At 58.2% G+C, this 22621-nt stretch overlaps 1 protein-coding gene across 1 annotated transcript; it reads right to left on the bottom strand.

Moving 5' to 3' along the window:
• Positions 1-551: 551 nt before the first annotated feature.
• On the bottom strand, positions 552-20214 carry PTH1R (parathyroid hormone 1 receptor). Its single transcript, XM_063114995.1, has 14 exons — positions 20140-20214; positions 10210-10312; positions 8018-8152; positions 6269-6379; positions 6038-6156; positions 5765-5859; positions 5345-5540; positions 4795-4948; positions 3162-3222; positions 2748-2814; positions 2381-2475; positions 1528-1669; positions 1409-1450; positions 552-938 (listed from the first exon to the last, which is right to left on the bottom strand). The coding sequence occupies exons 1-14, from the start codon at positions 20212-20214 to the stop codon at positions 552-554; spliced, it is 1782 nt and encodes a 593-aa protein (XP_062971065.1).
• Positions 20215-22621: the final 2407 nt, after the last annotated feature.

Here is a 22621-nt window from a genome sequence, read left to right as displayed (position 1 = left end):
TGGGCAGCGATTAGAGGCTCGCAGTCAGAGGAGTTGGCCCAGAGGAGCCTGGGTCCCCCATGGGGCCTGGGTACAAGAGTGGGGAGCAGCTGAGGTAGCAACGTTGATAGGGGAAGGCTGAGGACAGACTTCCATACAAGCCCACTTGGCGGCTGTGTGATCAAACTTTAAGCCCTTCTGGGCCTTGCAATTAGCGTCTCCCAGGCCCTTTCTGCTGGACCGTGCTGAGTCCCCCTAGACCCATCCCTCTCCTGAGGTGAAGAGACCCAAGGACTCCTCCATGGCTCATGGGCCCTCCCCCACTCCTGGGGTAAGCCCCCAGAAGCTCCCCTATGGCTCCCAGTCCCCTCTCTCTTGGAGGAGGTCCCCTGTTCAGGCCACAGGAAGCCACACACTGCTTCCTTTTCCCTTTTCTTTTTTTTTTTTTTTTTTCCTTTTTTTCCTGTTTTTCCTCCTGGCCCCAGCCCTGAGTGGGCAAGCATCCAACGACCTGTCTTTTGGTCCAACTGTCCACCCACCCATGTCAGCAGGTCCAACGCCTAGCTGTCCAGTCACATGACTGTCTCCCACTCTTCCTGCAGCAGGGCGGGTGGCCGCTCGGGCACAGAGGCCTCCTCATCCAGGCCTGAGCAGGAGCCATTGAGGAATCCACCATCCTTGGGAGTAGCCATGGCAGGTGGTGTGGTCTCAAGGGTCTCCAGGGCTGGGGCCCCTGGCTTGGCATGGCCGGGCAGCTGGGGGTGACCATTGGTAGTGGTGGCAGGCAGTAGGCGGGGACTGAGGGGCAGGCCAAGTCCTGCACGGGAGCCTACATTGGTCACACTTGTGTGAGACACCATCGGTCCGTAGCTGTAGCTGCTGCTCCCACTGCGTGCCTTGCGCTTGAAGTCCAGTGCCAGAGTCCAGCGGCTCCAAGATTTCTTGACCTCAGCCTGAACCTTGGTGCGGTAGGAGGGTGGGCAGTCAGGTGTAACCCTAACCCCTCTGTCATATGTCCCCCCAGCCCCAGCAGTGCCCCATCCCTGCCCCTGCAACACCCAGCACTGAATGAAAACAGGAATGGGAGTCTACTGGAAAATTCCAAGGCCAAGTTAAAATCCCACCATCCTCAGAACATGGTACTTGATGGCAGGCAATTGACACACCCAGGGTCTACAAGGCTCAAATGGCCCCAGAGGTGGCTGAGTCCTTCAATCTGGGCTACAGAGGATTCAGCTGTGGGGTTGGGAAGAAACTTGGCTATATCAGAGACTGAAGAGCCCACATATCCTAGAACATCCTAGGTTTGAATCATCTGGAAGGACTTCTCTCTGCCTTCAGAATGTCCTCAGGGATGTTCTTGGGGGAACAGAGAAAGAATGGGGCAGAAACCCCTCCCCGCCCTGCCCCAGTGCTGCCTCCTGCTTACCTCACCATTGCAGAAACAGTATATGATGGCGACAAAAAATCCCTGTGGGGAGAGGTGGGAGGGATCAGGGTGTGCCCCTGCTGCCCCCACCCTGTCAGGCTTTGGCCAGGGCTGCGCACCTGGAAGGAGTTGAAGAGCATCTCGTAGTGCATCTGGACTTGCCAGAGCGTCCCTGAGACCTCAGTGTACGGCGTGGCCATGAAGACGATGTAATGGACGCCAAAGAGCGGCATGAGCACCAGCGTGGATTTGAGCAGCTTCCTGGGCCGGCGGGGCAAATAGGTCAGGGCCAAGCCACTTCCCCCTCAACAAGCATTGTGCCACCCCCCACCCTGCCAGCCTCAGGCTCCAGAAGCTACAAAGGGGCCCAAGGCTCTGGGCACCACAGGACAACCTTGTTCACCTGGGACGACTGTTGTCTTGTCAAAGTGTTAATAAGGCCCCTTCGTTCTCAGAGGTGTCCTGGAGAGGACCACAAATGATATTCCCCCTGTCCCTTGGCCCTTTGCACCTGCTGATTCCTCAGCAGGCACACACTCACTCTCCCGTGGCCTTATCGCAGTATCCCATGGCCCACTCCTCAAGTTTCAGCTGAGCTGCCTCCCTGAGGCCACACACTGCCCACCTGTCCCTCACAGCCCTGCAGCCAGCTCTTTGAGGGGAGGTCTGAGTTTGTCCCACCCTCACAGACCCAGCTCTAGTGCAGTGCCTTGCACCAAGTGGGCCAGGCTGGCTGTTGGGTGCCCCCAGGGCCTCCAGAAGCAGGGCAAGCTCCCATCACTGCTGGGCAGGCCAGGGTGAGGGGCTGGCAAATGAGGTGGAGACAGTCAGGGAGTCAGGAGCTGGGTCCTTCCCTGTGACAGACTCATTCATGGGGCTTTTGGCTTTCCTCATGCATGCACTGCTGGGATTCTAAGAGCCCTGAACTCCGCCCCCAGCTCTGAGGAGCTGGTTATGGCGGGCGTGGCTCACCGGTACTGCTGCCGAGTGTCACAGCGGCCAGCGTTGGTCTCCCGCAGCTTGGTGGCAAGCACCCGGACAATGTTGATGAAGAGGATGAAGTTGAGCTGTGGGAGTGAAGGAAGCTGCATCTCGAGGCCGCACACCAGCACAGTGGGGCGAGGACTTGGACCCATGGCCCACCACAGGCTCTAGGCGGCTCCTTGCGCCCTTGGATTTCCCATCTGCACTAGGCTGGGGATCAGCTGGCCTTGAGGCCTTTGTGGCTCTGACCCCAGGGTCCAGTGACGCCTCCATAGGTCCCTGTAAGGGGCTGGTCACTAGGGCTCCAGGCCACATCCCCGCCCACCCCTGTGGCCAGCCACCCATCCCTGCTCACCACAATGGAGGCCAGGATAGGCACCTGGATGATCCACTTCTTGTTCCCAGAGCTCAAGTCCCAGCACCTGGGGAAGGTTGAGGCATCAGCCCCCACCCCCTCCTGTTCCCACTCCTGAGCCTGCCCACAGAGGCCCCAGAGTTCGTCTGTTGACACATTAGCTGTCAGGGACACAGAATGGGGGATGTTGGATGTGGCCAGGCCTGAAGCCACCCTCACAGGCCTCTTTGGAAATAGCCTCCTGTGGTCCTGAGGGGGTTCTTGGCTAAAGGTTGGACTGAGAACAACTGAGGCTGGGACCACTCAGGGACAGGGTACAGGAGGCCTTCTCATATGCTTCACGGAGGAAGAGAGTACCAGGGGTGTTTCTGGCCTGTGCAGAGCCCCCAGGTCCCCTTCTCCACGTGGACCTACCCAGTGTTGGCCAGGGTAGCCCTGACACTGACCCACACAGCCACGAAGATGGCAGGCAGACCTGTGGGCACAGAGGGGGACACTGTGTGAGGGGCTGAGGATGCTGTCCACATGTCTCCCTCTGCTCATCCCTGATGACCCCCAGCCTACCTCATCACTGCCCCAACCCCTTCACCCTGGGCACATGGGCCGGTTGGTGACAGAGCCACACTCTGGCACGTGCTGCCCCAACAGCCTGCCCTTGGGCCTCCAGTTTTCAGGACCCAGCTCAGCCCTCTGCCCCCATCTTGGTTCTGTGTCTCCCACACACACACGCACATGCGCATGCACACATGCACACCTGTTGGGCACATGGTGAACTAATATGGTATCACTAACTTATCCACGCCCCGGTTCGTTCCCCCGTCCCCTCCCCTGAAGGGTGCTGCTCTGGGCTTGAAGCTCCCAGGAGAGGGAGACTATTACCAGCATTTTTCTGTCCCAGTACATCCCCCAACCTGGTTTGAAAGGTCTTAGCCCTTATGGATGAGGCTGGATGGGGTGAAGATTGCCATCCCAGGCTGGGTAGGGGCCATAGGGGAGCCTCCATGTATCCTGGCCTGAGCCCACTCAGAAGGCTCATGGTACCTCTGAGTGAGCTTTGCCTCTGGGAAGGGAGCCCAAGTTCCCTCCTACTCCCCCTCCAAACTTGATTCTAGGCCTGGTGCACCCTTGGAGGGACAGGATGTGACCTGGGTGTATGGTAAGAAAAAGAACTGTGGCATTCCTGTGCCACAGAGTTCTGTGTGCTCCCCAATCCTCATGTTACCAGCCCACCCAGACACCTCCTAGCCCCAGAGCCTGTGTCAGTTCCTAGAACCAGGCCCAGTTCTCCCCCAACTCTGGGGCTTGCCATGGTGACGTTAGGGTCAGGGTGTGTGCCAAGGGGCAGGGAGGCTGTGGCTGTTGACTGAAGAGCCTCTGGGTGCTGAGTGCAGGGAGGGCTCCAGCCACCTGGCCCACCCCTCTGCAGTCTGGCTGGATGCCCCGGAGCCCAGCCAAGCTCTGGAGCTGCCAACAATAATGGACAATTATCCGTAATTGGATCCCAGAGCCCGTGGGGGGCTGGGAGGAGCGCAGAGGCCCAGTAAGCCATTCTGCAGAAGAGCTGTGAAGCCCAGATGATGCTGAGTTGCTGGGCCCACAGCCCTGGGATGTGGACCGTGCTGGCAGTGGTATGGACAGCTACCCCACCCTTCCTGGTGAGGGGATTGGTAGGGTAACAGATGCTGGCCCAGCCCATGGGCTCAGGATAGAGGGAGGGTCCCAGACCTCAACTCCATCCCCAGGCTGACCTCTGACCCAAGATCACACTCTGATTATAAGCTGGATCTTGGTCTGATAGTCCACCCTCCCTCCCCCTGGTGACTCTGACCCCAGATGAGCCACAGCCCCATGCTGAGCCAACACTGGGGGAACCTTGTCCCCTGACCTGATCCCTGAACCTGCAGTGCGGCCAGAGTCACAGAAGGTGGGCAGGCCTCCCACCTGCTTCGTCCATGTCCAGGACAAGATATGCTGGGTGGTGCCCTCTCACCCTGCCGCCCACGGTCCCACCCTTGCCTGCGCCTCACTTCCCGCTGCGTCCGCGTACCCCAGCCGAAGACCGTGAAGCCCCACAGGTACTTCTTCTCTGAGAAGAAGGCCATGAAGATGAGGCTGTGCAGGTACAGCCCCTCCACCAGAATCCAGTAGTAGTTGGTGGCCAGGAAGTAAAGGAAGAAGGTCACAGCCACCCGGCAGCCCGCCTAGGAGGACCAGCTGGAGTTAGCCAGAGGGCGGGGCCTGCATGTGCGGAAGTCGGGGCTGGGCTGGGGGCCCTCTGAGGGGTGTGTGTGGTGTGGTCAGGGGCAGAGGGCAAGGTCAGGAGGTGGAGTGGGTGGGGGGTCTTGGGCTGAGACAGGAGTATTGATGATAGCACGGCGAGCGGGCGACACTCGCAAAGCCTTTCGCATAGGGGCTGGACGCAGGGCTGAGGGGTGCGAGGGGCACTGTGAGGTGGGTGTGAGCGGCCTGAAGCTAGTGGTGGTAGCTGGAGACAGGCAGGGGCGAGGGCCGGGCTGGAGGTGCCGGGGGCGCAGCAGGGCGAGCGCTCCCACGTTGCCAGTGGTGGCACCGGGCTGGGCCGGCGGAGGGACACTCACGTAGCCGGCGGCGGCGGCGGCGGGTGGCGGGGGTGCCTGGGCGATGGCGCGCAGCTCTTCCTCGGTGAGGCGCTCGGCCTCATCGAGGGTGGCGCCAGAGTAGAGCACCGCGTCCTTGACGAAGATGCTCACGGCGCGCAGCATGAAGGACAGGAACAGGTGCATGTGGATGTAGTTGCGTGTGCAGTGCAGTCGCCTGCGGGGCGCGCGACATCACCGTGGATGGGGGCACGGGGACGCGCGGTGGGTGGGCAGAAAGCTGGGCTGTGCGCGGTAGGTAAGGACACCCGCAGGAATGAGGGAATGAGGGGCGCACTGACGGGCGGGGGGGGCGGGGGGAAGGGTGGCACCACACCTCGGCTCCACCCCCGACCACGCCCCCACCCCCGCCGACGTTGCCCCGGCCCTCGCCCCGCCCACCTAAAGTAGGCCAGGATGAGCACAGCCACAGTGAGGGAGGCCAGCGACACGGAGTAGCCAACGGTGTAGATCATGCCCAGGCGGTCAAACACCTCCTGTGCATGTGGGAAGACATGTCAGAGCCTAGGACTCAGGGTGAGCATCAGGGTAAGAATCAGGCCAGGTTAAGGTCGCTGGAGGAGTCAAGGTCAGGAGTCAGGGCTAGGTAATGGGGCACCAAAGGAGTGGGGGTGGCCTCATCAGGGTCAGGTTGCAGAGGAGGAAGGCTCGCACCCGTTCACGAGTCTCATTGGTCAGGAACTTGAGGCACTCGCTGTAGTTGGCCCACGTCCGGTTGTGCCCAGGCACCAGCTCCCAGGTGCCGTTGCGGTCACAGCGTCGGTAGGCATGGCCTGCAGGTCCATGGAAGGGTCAGGACAGGCAGAGAGGTCGGGAGCCACTGAAGTCCTGAGCTCCAGAACTCGGCATTTTCTGTGGTCCCCACCCTACTCTGGCCAGCCTTACCTTTGTGATTGAAGTCGTAAATGTAGTCAGGACAGGGCATGGCCACCACCTCACCTGGTGCACCCAGGGGCCAGCACAGGATGTGGTCCCACTCGGGCAGGCAGGGGCGCCCTGTGCCCGGAGACAGACAGACAGGGTAGGGACACCAAGGGGGAGTCAAATTCATGGTTAGAAGGATGAACACCCCTGTACCTGTTGGTTCCCTCAAGGACAGGTGCACCCCAGGACTGGAAAACTTAGGCTTGAAGTGTTTTGGAGAGAACACTCTTACTCCCTGCTGTGCCCTGCACTCACCTGGCCTCACAGAATTACTACAGCCTCTGTGATTGCAGGTACTGGCACTGGCCCCATTTCCCACATTTCTTGGGCTGGCAGAGGCCAAGAGAAGTGAGTGACTTCTGAGGTCATACAACCCAGGGCCCTGCCCTCAGGTGCACTCAGCCCCAGGCGAGGCATCTCTCCATTCTCTCTGCTCTTGGTCCTACCTTCCAGGTGTCCCTGAAGAAGGGTGGGTTTCCAGGCCAACTGTCCCTCAGCTGGGAGGCTCCCTATGTTACCGTTCACCAGGGACTATGGACAGGAGGCAGGAGGTCTGGTTTCTAGTACCAGCTGGACTCTCAGAGAGCTGCTGACCTCATAAAAGTGGCCCCAGTCTTTGCATTTCAGTTTCCTCATTGGAATGGGGATTAACCCTATCAGCTGGCACTTCCATCACCATCCAAAGCCTGCTCTGAGTACCTGCTATGAGGTTCCTGAGACCATTGGTGGGGGAGATACAATCTCTCAAATCTAAGTGCTAATGGTGGGATTCAAAGCAGGGGATCACATCCCACTCTGGAGCCTAGCCTCACTGCAGAGATGCTAAGTGACTTTGGAGGGTCCAGGCACTGGATCTTCCACATTCCACCCTCAGCTTGCAGTCCCCTTTTCTCCCCCTCTAGAGCTCCAACCACAGGACTCTCCAGCCACTCTGGAAGGCTGCCTTGATGGCTGGACCCACCCCAGCGTGGTGAAAGGCTCTCTGTCCTGGGCGCCATATTCCTAGCCCCGCCTAGCCAGGCCCACAATTCCCTCTGGTCCCTGGGGAGCCACAGGGTGACCACAGCCTCCCAGATGTGGCCCATCTGGAATTCGCTGCCCACCCGGCCGGTTCAAACTGGCCCTGTGGCCGAAGCCTGAGCTCTGTGTTTGTGTCTCTTCACCTCCCAGAGGGACGACACAGCCCTATGTCTCCCTCCCTCCTTCTCTTCTCCCCTCCTGTTCCACTGTCTCCGGCCCCACCCCTCTGCAGCTGTGTTCCTCTTCTGCTCTGCTTCTCTGGCTCTCCCCACTAAGCATCTCAGTGCACCTCCTCTGACACACTAAGTCCCAGACCTTCAGTTTGTGCCTCCTGGTCCCCTCTGTCTCTGTTTCTCTGTCACTCCCTGCCTTTCTCTATGTCCATCTCTCTCTCTCTGTCTCTGTGTATTTCTCCCTGCTTCTCTTTCTCCTGGGTTTCTCCATGGAGAAACTTAGGTCCACTCCTGCCAAGGTACTGGGTGAGTTCTCTGCCCGTCTGTCCCTGAGGTTTCTCCACGTGCTGCCCCTGGGCTCTGTCTCCTCCCAGACACTGCTCTGCTTTCCCAGGGAGGGGGCTGCAGCCTTTTATGTTCCACGAGAGCCAAGGAGCATGAGCTCGCATGATGGGGACAGAGCAGCAGGGGCGGGCAGAGGCCCATGTCAGAGGGACGCAGGGAAGTACAGATGTACCTTGGTGCCTGTTGCCAGTGGGTGCCTCCTTGTCCTCCTCTGACTCAGGATAGAGCTTCCCAGATGGCTTCTCTTTCCTGGGCTTTCCTGATGTGGATGCGGACGTCCATCCCTTGTCTGATTCCATTATGTTGGCTGGAGAAATCAGGATAGTTCAGGCTGTCAGCTGTGCCGCAATAGGGGACTTGGGGTATCCTCCTGTCTCAGATTTCCCCTTTGTACAGTGGGGGGTTACCCCTGTCCTGCTGACGCCCTAGGCTCTTGGGAGACCTGGGATGATGGGTGAGGAAGTGCTTCACAAACTGTAAAGTGCTTGCCAGGAGAAGTAATCAGAGGAGATGGAGACTGTCTACAAGGGTTCAAACAGGAGTGAATACCATGTGAGTGTGGGATCAAGTGGTTTGAGCAGTAAATATGGGCAAGACAGAGCAGAGGTGGTATCCTTTGAGCCAGGAGTGGGAGCCAGAGCCACGCAGGAATGAAGGCCCCACCAGGGGGCGCACGGTAAGAGTAGACAGGATGGAGATGTCAATGGAGAGTTACACAGTGAAAATGAAGTCTGGCCAGAGTGTGTGCAGGCAAAGAAGCTGGTGATGAGGACGACAAGAGCAAGGTGGTGTAGTTCGTCAAGAGAGGACAGACAAATCCAACTACTCCATGCTCTGCCCTAGGATACTCAAGTAAGGGGTTCTCAGCTTCCACAAATGACCCTGGAGACTCTGTCTGAGATGGGGCCTGTCCTTTCCATTGGAAAGATGCTGGTGGTCCCTCTTTCTAGCTGCAAAGTCGGCCTCATGATCTGACTTGCATCCCTACATCTAAAGCCCAAGCCAGGGCCCTCTGGTCCTCTCACATCTGTGGCAAGAATGGGAAGTTGAGTCAAAGCATCTTGGACTGGGATGAGAAAGGCCATGCTCATTTTCCTGCCTCCACCTGCAAGCATCATTGGTGGGGCTGGGTAGCAGGATGGGGTATAGTGGGAAAAGAGGGGCTCCATGGTGGATGAGAGGGGGCAGAGAGAGGCTTCCACAACTAGGAAGAGGGCTGGGTTCAGGACCCAGAGTGGGGGGGTCCACTTGACAACCAGCCTTTGATGTCACTGGGAACCATTGGTGGGGCCAGTGTAGGCAGGTAGGGCTGTGACTGAAGAGACCGTGTGAGGCTCTGTGAGTGTGAGCAAAGTCCATGTGTTGCAGAGTGTGTGTCACTGTATTTGCGTCCTTGGTATACATCAGAGCCATCTCCCCCAGCAGCCTAAGAGCCAACTCAAGGGAGGATGTTGCTCTAGTAGGTTAGTCAGCTGGAGTCTGGGCCTCTTTGGGTTGATGAGATTAACCAGGCAGACCTCAAAGGCCTGGATGGGTGCTAATGAGGCCCTATATAGGCTTCCAGGAAATGGACTCAAGGAAGGGGTTGGGGAAGAGCCCAGCTTGTGAAAACAGGTGATGCCCTACTTCCCCATGGCAGGAGTCCCACAGAAATGCTGTGCTGGCATGAGGGAGCCCCCCTACCCAGGTCAAGCACCCTTCCCCCTAAGTGATGACCATAAATGACTGAGTCACAGACACTCATCCCTATCCCTCTACACCTCTACCCTCCCCCACTCCCCATCCAACCCTATGGACTCTCAGTTCTCCCTACCCTGGAAACCTCTGCTTTGTCCTCTGCCCAGGTGGCCTCTTTCAAAGGCCTACCCATCCTTCTGGACTTGGCTTGGATACTCCCTCCTTCAGAAAGCTGTCCCAGCCCACCCTGCTGGGGCCTGGCACCCTAGTCAGAGCTCCTGATCCTGGATTGCCTCACCAGATCTAAGCCCATTGGGGGCAATTTGGACTTCAGCTGTCTTCACACCACCTTACCCCCACCCCAGGAGGGGAGGCCAGGAGCATCCATCCTCCCTCCAAAGAACGTGCATGGGGGCTAGGGTGTCTGACGGTCTGAGGGCTTGTGGCGGGCAGCACAGGGACCTGAGCTCAGGACAGAATACAAGCAAAGGACCACCTGAGCCAGCTGCCTCCATTCCTGCCTGGCCCGCCCCATTTTTGTCCTCATTTTGGCCCTGCCCCCTTTTAGCTGGGCCCACCCCTGCCTAGCACCTTCACCTGGCTCTGCATTTTGGGCTCCCACCCTTGTCTGGCCTCTCCCTCTCCTGACCTCTCCCCCAGCCCCTCCTCATTTGGTCCCACCCACACCTGGCCTCTGCAGGACTTCCTTGAGCCGCTTCTCGCACTGGGCCTGGGCGCGGTGCAGCAGGAAGATCTGTTCCTCTTTGGTCATGACGTCATCTGCGTCCACCTGCCAAGCCAAAGGTCAGACTTCCCAGCGCAGCAGCAGGTCCCAGAGCCATCCTAACCTTCCAGAGGAATTCCCCCCTTTCCAAAGGTCCTGACTCTAGCGGGAATGTGGAATGCCTGCTACATGCGGGAAAACTGCCTTATGTGGTAGCCCCCATTTTACAGATGGGAAACTGTGGCCCGATCAGAGGGAAAATAGTGGGTATTTGTCCCCTGCCTGCCCGCCAGTAACCCTGTAGGCTGCAGCCACTGATATTCTCTGTCCAGTCCGTTCCCAAGGGGTACATGGGAACAGGATGGAATGTCCCAGGATGGATCTTCACAGGATCCTGGCTGCCTGTTGGGGACTTGGGTGGGGAGTGGATTGGGTGAATGAGGAGTGGTGAACTCGAGGGAGGCAAACCCAGCCTGGATTCCTTCAAGTCCTGGAGCCCTGGGGAGCCTCAAGAGTCACCACTTTCCATCTTGACCCAGCTCCCCAGTCAATGCTTTCCCCAATGAATGGTGAGTGCCTTAGCCCCTCCCCTGTATGGTCCCAAGAGGGAGAGGACAGAGGAATTGCTGGCAATGGCTTGGGTTGGGCGGAGCGCTCCTGTGCTGGCTGTGGGTGGGAATGTCCCTTATTCCATTGCTTTCTGGAAGCGCCCCCCATCCAAGCAGACCCTGTGTTCTGATGACATGGATAGGCTTTTGCTCCTGCTCTTCTCTGCCTGGAATGTTCTTCTTTCCCTTCCTTCCAACCTGCACATCCTGGGCATTGGCTGCCACCCACTGGGACACATTGGCATCATTCATCATAAGGAAGGAAATGAGAATGTCATGGGGCTGGGGTCTCACCCTGAGCAGATGGCTGCTGGAGAGGGTCTGAGCCTCTGTTTCCCTGGCTTGGGAGGAAGGGAGTCAGAGGGTGAAGCAGCATCCTGCCCTGGGAACAGCTCAGTGTGCCCTCCCCCCAGCCACTCCCAAGAGTGTGACTCACAAGGGGTTAATGCAGTCCCTATTCCCCCAGACCCCACAGGGAGGGGCTGTGATGCCTCAGACACCCTTTCTCCCCGCCTTCCCAGATCAGGGCTGTGTCCCTTCAGACTCCACAGGGCAGAGCCTCATCCTCTTAGAGCCTCGACGGGCAGAGCTACCTCCCCTGGGCCGGGTGCCTTCAGTCTGAGTGGAGCTGTGTGGGGCGGGAGAACCAGGAGGAGGCAGGGAAGGAAGGAGGCGAAGGAGGCGGGTCGGGGAAGGGGCGGGCAACAGCGGGTGGGGGCGGGCAGGCCTGGTCAGGGAGCCGGGTTGCAGGGAGAAGTTAATTGACCGCGTCTCTTGGCGGCAGCAGCGAGGGCTTCCAGGGCCAAGGAGTCTCCAGTTGGCTCCGCCGGTCTTGGGTTCTGCTGGTTTCACTTAGCGGAGGCGCGTGCGCGTCTTTGCGCGTGCGCGTGTGAGTGGCGGTGCATCCCCGAGTGGCCGCGCACAGGCTGTGAGGCCAGTGTGTGCACTTGTGTGTGCCCCGTCTCTGAGCGTTCTCACGTGGGGTTGTTCAGCATGTAGATTTAGGATGTGAGCCTGGCATGTTTGTGAACATGCACGTGCACTTGTGTTTCTGGCCAAAGGTCCGGGTGTGATGCAGCTGTTCGTTAGTGTTCACGCCTGTGGGTGCCCGCGCGTCTGCGTGTCCCTGTGGACTAACGTGTACTCTGAGATCTCGGCTGGACCCAATGTCCATGGGCCCCCAGGAAGGGCAGAGCAGATTCCCATGTGCTGGCTGCCGGCCCCAGGGCTCTTCCATCCTACCCACCTTCCCCACCGCAGCTGTGGCTGAGCTGGCTGCCCCAGAAGTAGCCGCAGGGTGATGGGGCTTGAGGGAGGACAACTGCGGCCTGCCAAGGTCCAGGGGCCTCCAAGACTAACCCGAAGCTCTCCTTGTGCCTTGGACATTGGGGCTCCAGGTTACTGAGGGGTCTGATCCTTGCTCACCTCCCCCTTGTTCCAGCACCCATTCCCTACCATTCCCATCTTTGCAGCTAGTACCTCTGTCAATAACCATCCTCTTCATCAACACCAACAACCATCATTACCACCATTAACACCAACACAACTATCACCACCCCCTCCCAATATGACCACCACCACTACCACCTACAGCACCGTTACCACCATGAGCACTCCTATTACCATCAGTATAACCATCATCACACCATCAGCACTATCCCAGCTGATACATCCTCATCACCATCACCACCACCATCAGCATGTCCACCAGCACCACTGTCACGCCTCGAACATCACCACCACCATCACCATCCCAGCACCAAGGGCAGCCTTAGCACCATTACCAATACTGCCGCCTGCCCCAAACCACTGTCCTCACTACCTTTGCCATCTTCTCGTTCTCACTCCCTCCCCACAACCCCCTCCCCACTACACTTTCTCCTTCTGCCCATCTCCACCCCTAGCAAGACAAACAGATAATGGATCATATTTTCTCCAGCTGGTAGAGAGCTCATAAGTGACCAGCTGAGGCACCCACCAGTCCCCAAAGACTTGCTGACACACCAGCTCTCCCAAGAGACAGACTTGCCCACTGATGTGACTGAGGGTCATAGCTGATGGCCTAGACTAGAAGCAGGCAGTCATGGGTTGAAAACTGACCATTTGGCAGACCGATGACCAGAAACTGACCAACAAACCTGAAACTGACCAACAAACCCAGGGGTCTGCTGAGCCTCCACCTACTGTTGTTGGGTTCACCCTCTCCATGGCTAGAAGGTGGCATGCCCCTTTTTCCAGAGTCTTGTTTCCATAGCGGGTCTGGAAATGACCAGGAGAGGGGAGGGTACATGCTTCCAGCACCCCTGGCCCCCAAACCCTTTCATGCATCCACAGGGATGGTGGCCCAACCTCTGGCCTCCCTGAACTTTAGGACCTATTTCTCTGTCACCCCAATCACAGCAGAGCTGCTATTGTAACAAGATTTCAGGTCAGAGTTAAGGAAGCACTTTCCCAAGGAGAGGGGGACAGCCTCACACCAAGTGCATTCTCACCTCCAAGCCCTACAGTACAGCTCCCCTGTGTGGAAGGCTCCCCACCCCATTCACCCCTCTCTCCAGCTCCTCCTTTCCCTCATCCAAGGAGATTCTGCCACCAGTGATGGAGCTTGAATCTCACCTCCACTACCGATTGGCTTTGTGTCTTTGGGAAAGTTGCTTAAGCCCTGTGCCTCAGTTTTCCTGCAAAATCAGGGAAGTGATAGGGCTGTTGTGAGGATTAAATGAAAAGCATGAAAAAGCCTGGGAGGGGTGGGGCTCAAGAAAAGCTGGCTGCTATTATTGCTACTATTATTGCTATTATTGCTATTATTGCTACTACTGTTAGCAGCAGCAGGTCATGGCTCCCCTCACTGCATGGGCCCCTGCTGCCAGACAACAGAGGTGCCCCCAGGCCAGGGACCCAGCATGGCAGGGGGAGATTGTCTGGGTAGATGGCTAAGTCCAGGGGGCCACAGATCCACAGGGATCCCAGGGAGGATTGGGGGCAGGGAGTACAGGAGGGCCTGCTGGGTAGGTTTGCCTGGCTTTGGGGTGAAAGGACATCTCAATGACTCCTTGCATTTCGGGATCTACCCTGGACTCATATTAGGATTCCAGGTCACTGACAGGCCCCCTAAGCTTGAGCCTTAGAAGCAAGAGGGCCCCTCTGTTGCCTCTGCCCTGGCTGAAGAGGCCTTATCTCCTGGAGGTGAGGGGGAAAATCCTGACAGCTATGATTCACTTCCCAGCCTGGTGCTCCCTTCCCCCTACCAGACCAATTCCCTCCCCCTCAAAGAGTTCCTGTCTTCTTGGCCCAGCTCCAGGGTGCAGAGGACTCAGACTTGCATGGCCTTAGATCCAGAGAGTCTGCAGGTTTGGGCCGCAGGGGTGAGGACTGAGGGACTAGGGGCTGGGCCATGGCCAGGGGTCACTTAATCCATACCTGCCAATGATGGGGCTACCCAGCCCTACACCAGGTTTCTGCATCTCCCCAACACACCTCCTATGGTCTTGGATTAGGGCTGATGTGACTCCCCCACACACAACCATCACAGAGCTCTGTTTTAATGTCCCGTGCTGCAGTGTGCCCTCCCCATGTTCGACCCCCCAAGTGCATGGTCCACAGAGTGTGAACATGCAGGGGGTGAAGTGTCCTAACCTAAGCCCTGAGCTGGGGGGATAGGGAGGGAGGTGGCCTGGGGGTATTGAACTGGTGTTTGTGGGGCTCGGGCAGGGAAGCTGGTATGTTATTTACAAACACAGCAGCTGCTGTCCTAGGGAAAGAGTATGTGTGTGGTCAAGAGGCTAGATGTGTTTGTCATTTCCTGAGTTCGGAAGCCCAGAGGAGAAGAAAAGCTGTCTGCTCACTACCCACCTCTCCCAACACCCGTTGCCCTGTACTCCCATCACTGTGGGCAAGCTGAGGACGGCAGTGAAGATGGCAGATGGGGTGGAGTGTCAAGGCTGGTGACTGCGATGGTGATGGTGGAGAGAGCCAGGTCCACACCATCAACCAAATGAGGGCCACTACTTTCACTTCTTCCCCTAACTGCCAAATTCTACACCTTTGCTGTCTGTGATCCCAGACTTGATGAATTCTCCCCTCTAGACAAAAAAGATGGAGGAAATAAAAGGGGCTCTTCTTCAGCACCTTCGCCTCTGGGAAAGCCTCAGGGTGCCTTCTTGGGTCATTTCATCCATCCCCTTGCCTGGTTCAGCCTGGTCCCCTAGGGGAGAGGGTGCTGTTAGTTCCTTCCTCACCTTTGGAGAAAGCAGATCTGCTTGGTGTTCATCCCTGGACACGGCCAGTTTCAACCACCCCGTGAGAACTTCTCTGCCTGCTGACACCCACCACTGCCCCTGGAGCTTTATGCATGCTTCCTTCACTCTCTACTACATCCCCATTTTACAAACGGGGACATTGAGGCTAAGAGTCACAGTTAGAAAGAGGAAGGCCAGGAATGGAGCTCAGGTCTGCTTGACACTGAAGCAGCAATCCTGCAGGAAGGGAAAGAAAAGAGGAAGGACCTAGCCACAAAGATATCCTGGCACTAGCCACAATGCTATCTTTCCACAGGGTTCTTCTGGATGGTATCCTTTGCTGCGTCAAGCGAGCGACTCTTTCCATACCCCCTAAGGCAGCCTCCACAAAGGTAATTCAGGGGTCGAGGGAGACATGGAGGTGATGGTGGCAATAGTGTTGGTGATGGCAGCTTGTCCCCAGCTCCAATGGGGCAGAGAATGGTTGGGCCCTGGTGTTAGGAGAAGGGAGGGTTTTGCCTCCAGAAAAGCCAGGAGAAAACCTTGGTTAACAGGAGACCCCCTCGTGACCTCCTGGCCTTCCTGCAGCCCTCCTCCAGGTTCCACTACTGGGACCCATGCTGGCACCCCTTGATGTCTCCCATGCCAGCTGGCTGGGGACTGCTCCCCACCCCTTGCTGCCCTCTGTCTGTCAGGCTGGCCTGAGCAGGCTGGGACGGGCTCCCCGTCCTGCCCTGCCACCGCTGACAAGTGCTGACTTTTCCTCCCCCTTGCTAGGCCTTCCTGAACAGGCTGCCTGTGTTTGGGGCTGGGAGGGGCTGGGGGGAGGCACTATGACGCCTCTCATCTTGGCCAGCCAGCGTGGCCGCCTTCAGGGCAGGCAGTGGGATGGAGCCTGGGATGGCGGAGTTGGCTGCTAGGACCCGTGGATCTTCACAAGCAGCCTCTACCTGGGTGGGGGGACCAAGGCTGGGAAGGATGGTATGGCCTAACCTAACCATAGCCTGGTCAGCAGAATAGGATCCCACCAGGTCTTAGCGCGAACAAAAGGCTGGCCTGAGAATCGGGGTTCTTAAGCATTTGAAGGTCTCCGATGTCTTTGAGAACCTGAGCAAAACTTTGCATCCTCTCTCAATCACACCATATTTTGCAGACAATTTCAGGGGTCTGCAAAACCCTCACCCCACCTTTTCTTTTTCCTGGAGAGTCTCACTCTGAAATAGCTGCCTTCCTGATGTGGTGGCCGAACCAGAGAGTGTCCCCAAAAGGCCCACAACAGGAATCTGGGGGAGGCTGCTTGATGCCTCATTAAAACATTCCGAAGAAAACCCAAGTTCCCAGGAGGGCTTGGTCCCCCTCCTACTGCTCTATCCACAGGCAGTTCAGTGAGCTTGGGTGGGGGGAGGATGTGTTTAAGGGCAGGTGATATAAAAAGCTTCAACAAATCAATAAGAAAAAAAAAAATAACCCATGGAAATGTGTAATGGCTCTGAGCAAGCTCTCTCAGAAGATGGGCAATAAAACAATGTAAAGACCAAAGTCATTGGTACTCAGCAAATTAAAATTACAAGAAATACCATTTTTCACTTATTAGAATGGCAGAGGTGAAACAGAAGGACTCCTCATTATATTCTATGGGATAGAGGGTGTGGGGAGAGAGATCCTCCTGGTCAGTCTTGGTGTAGTGAATGTAAACCGGCACAAAATTTTTAAAGGGCAATTTGGCCATGTCTATTAAAATTAAAAATGTGCATGTTCTCAGACCCAGCAATGAGAAAATTTAGAAATATCGTACTGGGAAATAGTCATGTGGGGACACAAGAGGGCATTTCAAGGAGCTTCCCTGCTGCTGTCTGAAATCACACACACACACACACACACACATGAAAATTATGAAGAAACAATCTAAATGTATATCCCTAGGGACTGCTTAATGAATCACAGGTTTTGGAGTACTATGGAGCATTAAAAAAAGATAAGTTAATATTTACCGATGCAAAGATCTTCAAGACATACCTTTAAGTAGAAAAATGCATGTGGCAGAGCCCTATATAAAAACTGATGCCATTTATTTAAAAAAATCAACCAAACAAACAGAAAACAACAAAACAAATCTACTTGATATGTACACAAATAGGTAGGATTTGAAAAAAGTTTCTAGCTCATAATCTGGGGACAGCCACTGTTTAATACATGTTGGTTTCTTCCTGTCTTTAAAAGTGAGCACCGTGGCCAAGCTGCCCCTGGAGCAGGCTGGGAGGGGTCCCATACACTTCCAGCCCGTGAGTCCACATCACAGTCTCTTCTGAGTCCTCCCCAGAGGTCTCCACACTCAAGGCCTGCCCCACACTGAGCTTCGGCCTCTCCCGCTGCAGTTTCTCCTACACATACACATGTGTGCACGCCAAGGGTGTCCTTAGGATGAGGTATCCACAAGTACACGACCACCCCTTTGCCTCCTACTCACAATCTATGGGCCCATCCCTTCCTCCAAACTTCACTCCCCCCACTCCTCCACCCCCAGCCTCCCGGGTACTCTTCTTCCCTGTAAGGCACAAGATGGATAAGCTGAGTCTGGCCATGGCCAGTGTCCTCCTGGTGGGATGCTCTTTGGCCCCCTGACTGCGAGGTCACTGGAGATGTGAGCCTGGTCTTGGGGCTGGCTGGGCAGGTAGTATATAGGTTTGGTGCCAATGGCTATCAGCTGAGGTTGATGGGCTTGGTGGGCATAGGTGCAGATCTGGAAGCGGCAGCCCTGGGCTCAGGAGAGGGAGCTGGCAGGCTGCCAGCCTCTTGTTGGCTCCAGCTGGGCCCAGGGGGCCCAAAGAATGGTGGGTGGGTGGGTAGGGTTCATCCCTGTCCCTCGGGCCACGTCCTCTAGCCCTGAAGCCAGGGAGGGTCTGATGCACTCACATGCCCCAACAAGGTCCGGGCGGACCCAGCACCAGCATCTCTCCTCCTACCCTATCCTCAGCCTTGGGCCAGGGCTAAGCCAGGCAAATTCTCTGCCTATACCTCAGCTTCCCTGGAGAGCAGTGTGGGGCCCTGGAGACCCATACCCCTACACATAATGGCACAGGGCTTGGCACTTGGTTGGCCTGAGATAGATAATGGTTAGAGTGGTTGTATAATTTGGGTCAGTTAAAAAATGGGGACAATAACCTTTTTCCGAGGGTTGTTGGAAAGGTTAAGCTAGCTAATATACATAAAATGCTTAGAACAATGTCTGGCAAGTAGAACACACTACAGAAGCATTTACTAAATACAAACAAGAAAACAATAGACCTGGGTGCACACGCACTTGCATATGCACACACACACAGGCACAACTGAACTCCTGCCAGTTCCATGCAGACTCACATCCTCAGACACATGTGAACTCACACATGGACTCAGAAACTCACAATCACACAGGCCCGGATGAACACTATGCCCAGAGTTCCACAGAGCCCTGCTCTGACACACAGACCTAGTCTCAGGACACTCACACCCATCACTGTCCATCCCTTGACAGTCACATGCATGCATATGTGGGCACACACAGAGTTCACTGAGGGATGGACGGTGGGGAAATGGCACTGTCACCTGGCATTTGCCAGTGCTTGGAGCGTCTCTGCATAGGGTGCTGAGCCTCTCTGAATCTCAGTTTCCCCATCTACAAGTCCTCTTATGGGATGATATGTTTGGCTTTGAGGAGCCTTTGCTGGGTCAGAATTATGAGGGCACAGGCACGGGTAAATGGGGAGTGCTGACAACCACAGAGGAATGGAACACCTCAGATCAGGGGATTCTTGGGCAAGTGTTTCTTTCATGCCCTCTTTTCACAGATGGGGCAATTGAGGTATGCAGAAGGACAGCCCCAGGTTACACAGGCATTAAGCAGAGCTGGAGGAGTCCCAGAGCTCCTGCCTCCCCACATGGGGCTCTACGCCATGCAGGGAGCTGTTGCTGCTGAGGAGGAGGAGGCTGTCTGCCTGCCCATCTTTCTAGTCTCTAGAAGGCAGATGCCTCCACCTGGGTGAGGGGCAGCAGGGGTCTTGAAGGCAGCACACAGGCAGACAGCTTCCTCAGGAATGGGCTGGTCCCCTGGGATAGGACTGCCCTGGGATCTGACTGAGGGGATGGGACACTCCCCTTCCCAGGAAATGGTCTGCAGACCCTGGCCCAGGATGAGGAGGTGCTGCCCGTTTGTGTCTCCAGCTCTCTGTCTCCGCCTGTCTGTCCCTATTTCTCTTTGCTGTTCGGGGTCTGTCCACCCCTCCTGTTTTGGGGAGCTCTCATCCCCTCCCTCCTTTGTATCTGTCTCTCTTGTCTCCCTCTCTAGCTTTCTTTGCCATTCTGTCTCTTGGTCTCCACCCTCAGGGGAGTGTGCAGTCTTCCCAGGGGTCTTCCTCACTTACCAGTCCCCCTCAAGCATATTTCTCCTGTAGGGGTGTGCTGTGAGGTCAGTCTCCTTCAGGGGACCTTTATCCCTCTTCCATGCCACACAACACACCCACCTCCCTAGGCCAACAGCTTCTACTCTGTGTAAAGCTGGACATGCGTGTGTGGATGTGTATGTGTGTGATCGTGAGAGCTGGAGGGGGCCCCTAAATTCTACCCCCACCTGGGTGCTTCTGACTCCAGACCCACAGCCCTGTGTCCGGGATTGCACACAAAACTTGCAGAAAACAGCCCCAAAGCAAAGTCTGTGGGGCTCCTCACCTGGGGTCAAAGCCCAGCCTTCTGCTAGATCACACTGTCATCTTCTAGGGAGACACAACCAGAGGTGTGGTGCTCACAGAAGCAGAGGATAGAAAAAGCCCAAACACAGATCTCCAAACCTGGGACCTCAAACCCAGGCTTCAGAAATAGGGAGACCAGGCATCTAGAACCCTCGGTCTAGACAGCTCAGAGATAGCAGGCACCGAGGATCTTGAGTCACGGGGGGTCCCCAGCTAAAGTTCAGACAACTGGGGGAATCCAAGACTCCGCGCCCTAGACCCATCCCAAGGACCCAAGAGCAAGCCTGCAGCCTGTCCTGGATTGTCGGCTGCGGGGGACTTACCAGCGCGTATGCGGAGCTGAGCACCGGGCAGCAGAGCAAGAGCGCCAGGCCGGGTGCGATCCGCGCGGCCCCCATCGCCATCGCCTAGGGCCGCGTCCCTCGGGGCAGCCGCCGCCGCCGGCCCTGGTGGTGGTAGGGGGTGCAGAGCCGCGTCAGGCCGGGCCGCCCCGCCCACGCCCCGGCCTAGGGGACCCCGGCGTCCGGGCGGCCCGAGGCCCCGGGGTCGGGCGCGGGGCCCATGCGCCGAGGGCGAACGAGCGAGCGCAAAGGAGAGGGAGGGACGGAGGGACGGAGGGAGGGAGGGAGGCAGCCGGAGGCCGGGCTGGCGGCGGGCGGGCGCCGAGCGCGGCGGAGCGGCCCGTCTGCCTCGGAGCGGAGAAATCACATCCATATGGCCGGGCCCCCCGCCCCCGGCCCGCCCCCCGCCCCCCTCCCGCGCCGCCTTTTCTTTCTTTCTTTCTTTTTTTTTTTCTTTTGGGGAACTGGGAGCTGTGGCTTCGCCCCACGCCCAGTGGGGGAGGGGTCGGGGTCGCGGTCTGCGGGGGGCTAACAGGGCTGTTATTTTTAGCTCGGCGGCTTTCGGCAGTAGGGAGCCGGGGCGGGGCAGGGGGCGTGCACCTAGGGGACGCGATCCCAACTTTGCTGCGGCACGGAGACACCGAGCCCTGTGGCGTTCTGGCCGCCAGACCCCGTCCCCTCGGCGGCGGCCTCCCGCACCCCCTCCCCATCCTCGGCCGGAGCCGGGTCAGCGCCCGCGCGGCTTGAGCGCGCCTGCGGCCCCGACGCTCTGTCTGTCTGCAGGTCTGTCAGTCCGTCTCTAGCTCCCCCGGCCTTGGCCTCTGTTCTCCCAGCGGCCCCGAGCTCCGTTTCGGTCACTCCCTCGCTCCCTCCCTCCCCTCCCCCTTCTCTCTCTACGAAAACATTTGCAAGTTTCCAAAAAAGCCACCGAGCCGAGCGGCGCGGGGCTGGCGGCTCCACCGGGCTCCGAGGAGGCGCCACCGACTGACACCGAGAAAGAGCAGCCCGGCCGCCCCGGCCAGGCCCGGAGCCACCCCTACCCGATTCCGGCCCCCTCCCCTCGGCGCCGGCATCCAGCCCCGACTTACTCCGAGCGCGCCGCCGCGGCCCCCGCCTTGCCATGGGTGTCGGGGCCCCCCCGACAGCCTCCCCAAGTCAGCGCCCGGTCTGCGGCCCCGGGGGGACTTCATGGAGCTCTCGGGATCCCCCCCTGGCCGGCCCGGCCTCCAGCGCCCCCCGCCCGGCCACCGCTCGCAGCCGCCGCCCGCCGCGCGCGTCCCTCGCCTCGGCGTCTGCCGCTCCCCCTCCCCCGCACCCGGACGCCTCTCCCCCCCGCGCCCTCCCCGGGCCTCTCCCTCGTCCCACCCCCTCCTTCGCCTCCGACGCGGGTGTGCGGAGGTGCAGAGCCGAGCCCACCGTCCCCTGCCCCGGGACGTTCCTCTAGAGGCCGCGGCCCGGGGTCATACAGCGACGGATAGGAGTGTTGGGGGGTCGACGCCCGGGAAGCTCTGGCATCGGGTCCCGGGACGCTGCCGCCGCTTCATTCTTTTCTTCGGGAAAGCACAGACCGTTTTTCTTTTCTCTGATTGTCAGGCCTGGGCTGGTGAATAGGGACCCTCGGCCGCGAGGCAGGCCCTCTTCACGGGAGGGTCCCCGGGGGGATGCTGCCCGGTACCCCGCGCGCCCCCGGCCGCGGCGCTGTCTGTCCGCCTGCTGGGCTCCCGTTCCGGCTGGGACGGGGTCCCGGGGGAGCCTGCAGGCCGCCGCCGCCCTCGCGTCCCGCCCCACCCTCGCCCCCCATCCAAGGTCCCATCCCGAGTCGGTCGGTCTGCTAGGTCCTAGACCCACCCCCTGCCCTGCCCGGGTCTCCAGCCTCACGTCCCGCTCCCTCTGCCCTGTCTCTCTCCCGGGTCCGGTCCCTCCGAGTTTCGACCCATTCAGCAGTTGGCCAGGCCTCTCTAGCTCCGTCCCTGGCCCCAACCCTGCCAGCTCGAGGCCGCAAGATCTGGGGCTCAGCCCGGACACCCACCCTCGGGCTTCACCGCCCCTCCCCCCCACCCCAAACGCTCTCTGCCGGCTGTGGTGGGCTGGGGACCCCCGACTTGGGGGAGTAGGGGGGGGAGTCCTCAAGGGCTGGGTCCAGACGGGGGCGGAGCTTATGTGCCAGGCGGAGGAGGGGACGCCGGAGCTCTAAGAAGAGGGGGTCTTAGGCCCCAAGCCTACCACCTCTCGGTGCCAGGTGGGGAAGCTGAGGCGGAGGAAGGAGCTGGGGATGCCTGGACTGGAGGGCTTTAAGGATGGTCGTAGGAAACCATTGTAACTGTTGGGGCCCTGGAAAGTATCCGGGCTAAGTGGCAGCCTCTGCTTACCCACTTACCAATTCTGTGTCCTGGGCACTACAACGGTCCCGCTGTCTGGACTTCAGTTTCCTCATCTGTAAAATGGAGGAGTTGACCAGCTGAGT

The sequence above is a fragment of the Cynocephalus volans genome, chromosome 11, assembly GCF_027409185.1.
Source record: "Cynocephalus volans isolate mCynVol1 chromosome 11, mCynVol1.pri, whole genome shotgun sequence".
Taxonomy (NCBI): Eukaryota; Metazoa; Chordata; class Mammalia; order Dermoptera; family Cynocephalidae; genus Cynocephalus; species Cynocephalus volans.
The sequence above is the reverse complement of the archived record's forward strand: the minus strand, read 5'-3'. Positions and strand labels throughout refer to the sequence as shown.

Coding starts and splice junctions, on each gene's coding strand:
- PTH1R (XM_063114995.1), bottom strand. CDS start 20,214: ATGGGGGCCGCGCGGATCGCACCCGGCCTGGCGCTCTTGCTCTGCTGC. Junction 6,157..6,268: donor TTACGACTTCAATCACAAAG/GTAAGGCTGGCC, acceptor ATGGACCTGCAG/GCCATGCCTACCGACGCTGT. Junction 2,476..2,747: donor CTATCCTGGCCTCCATTGTG/GTGAGCAGGGAT, acceptor TCACTCCCACAG/CTCAACTTCATCCTCTTCAT.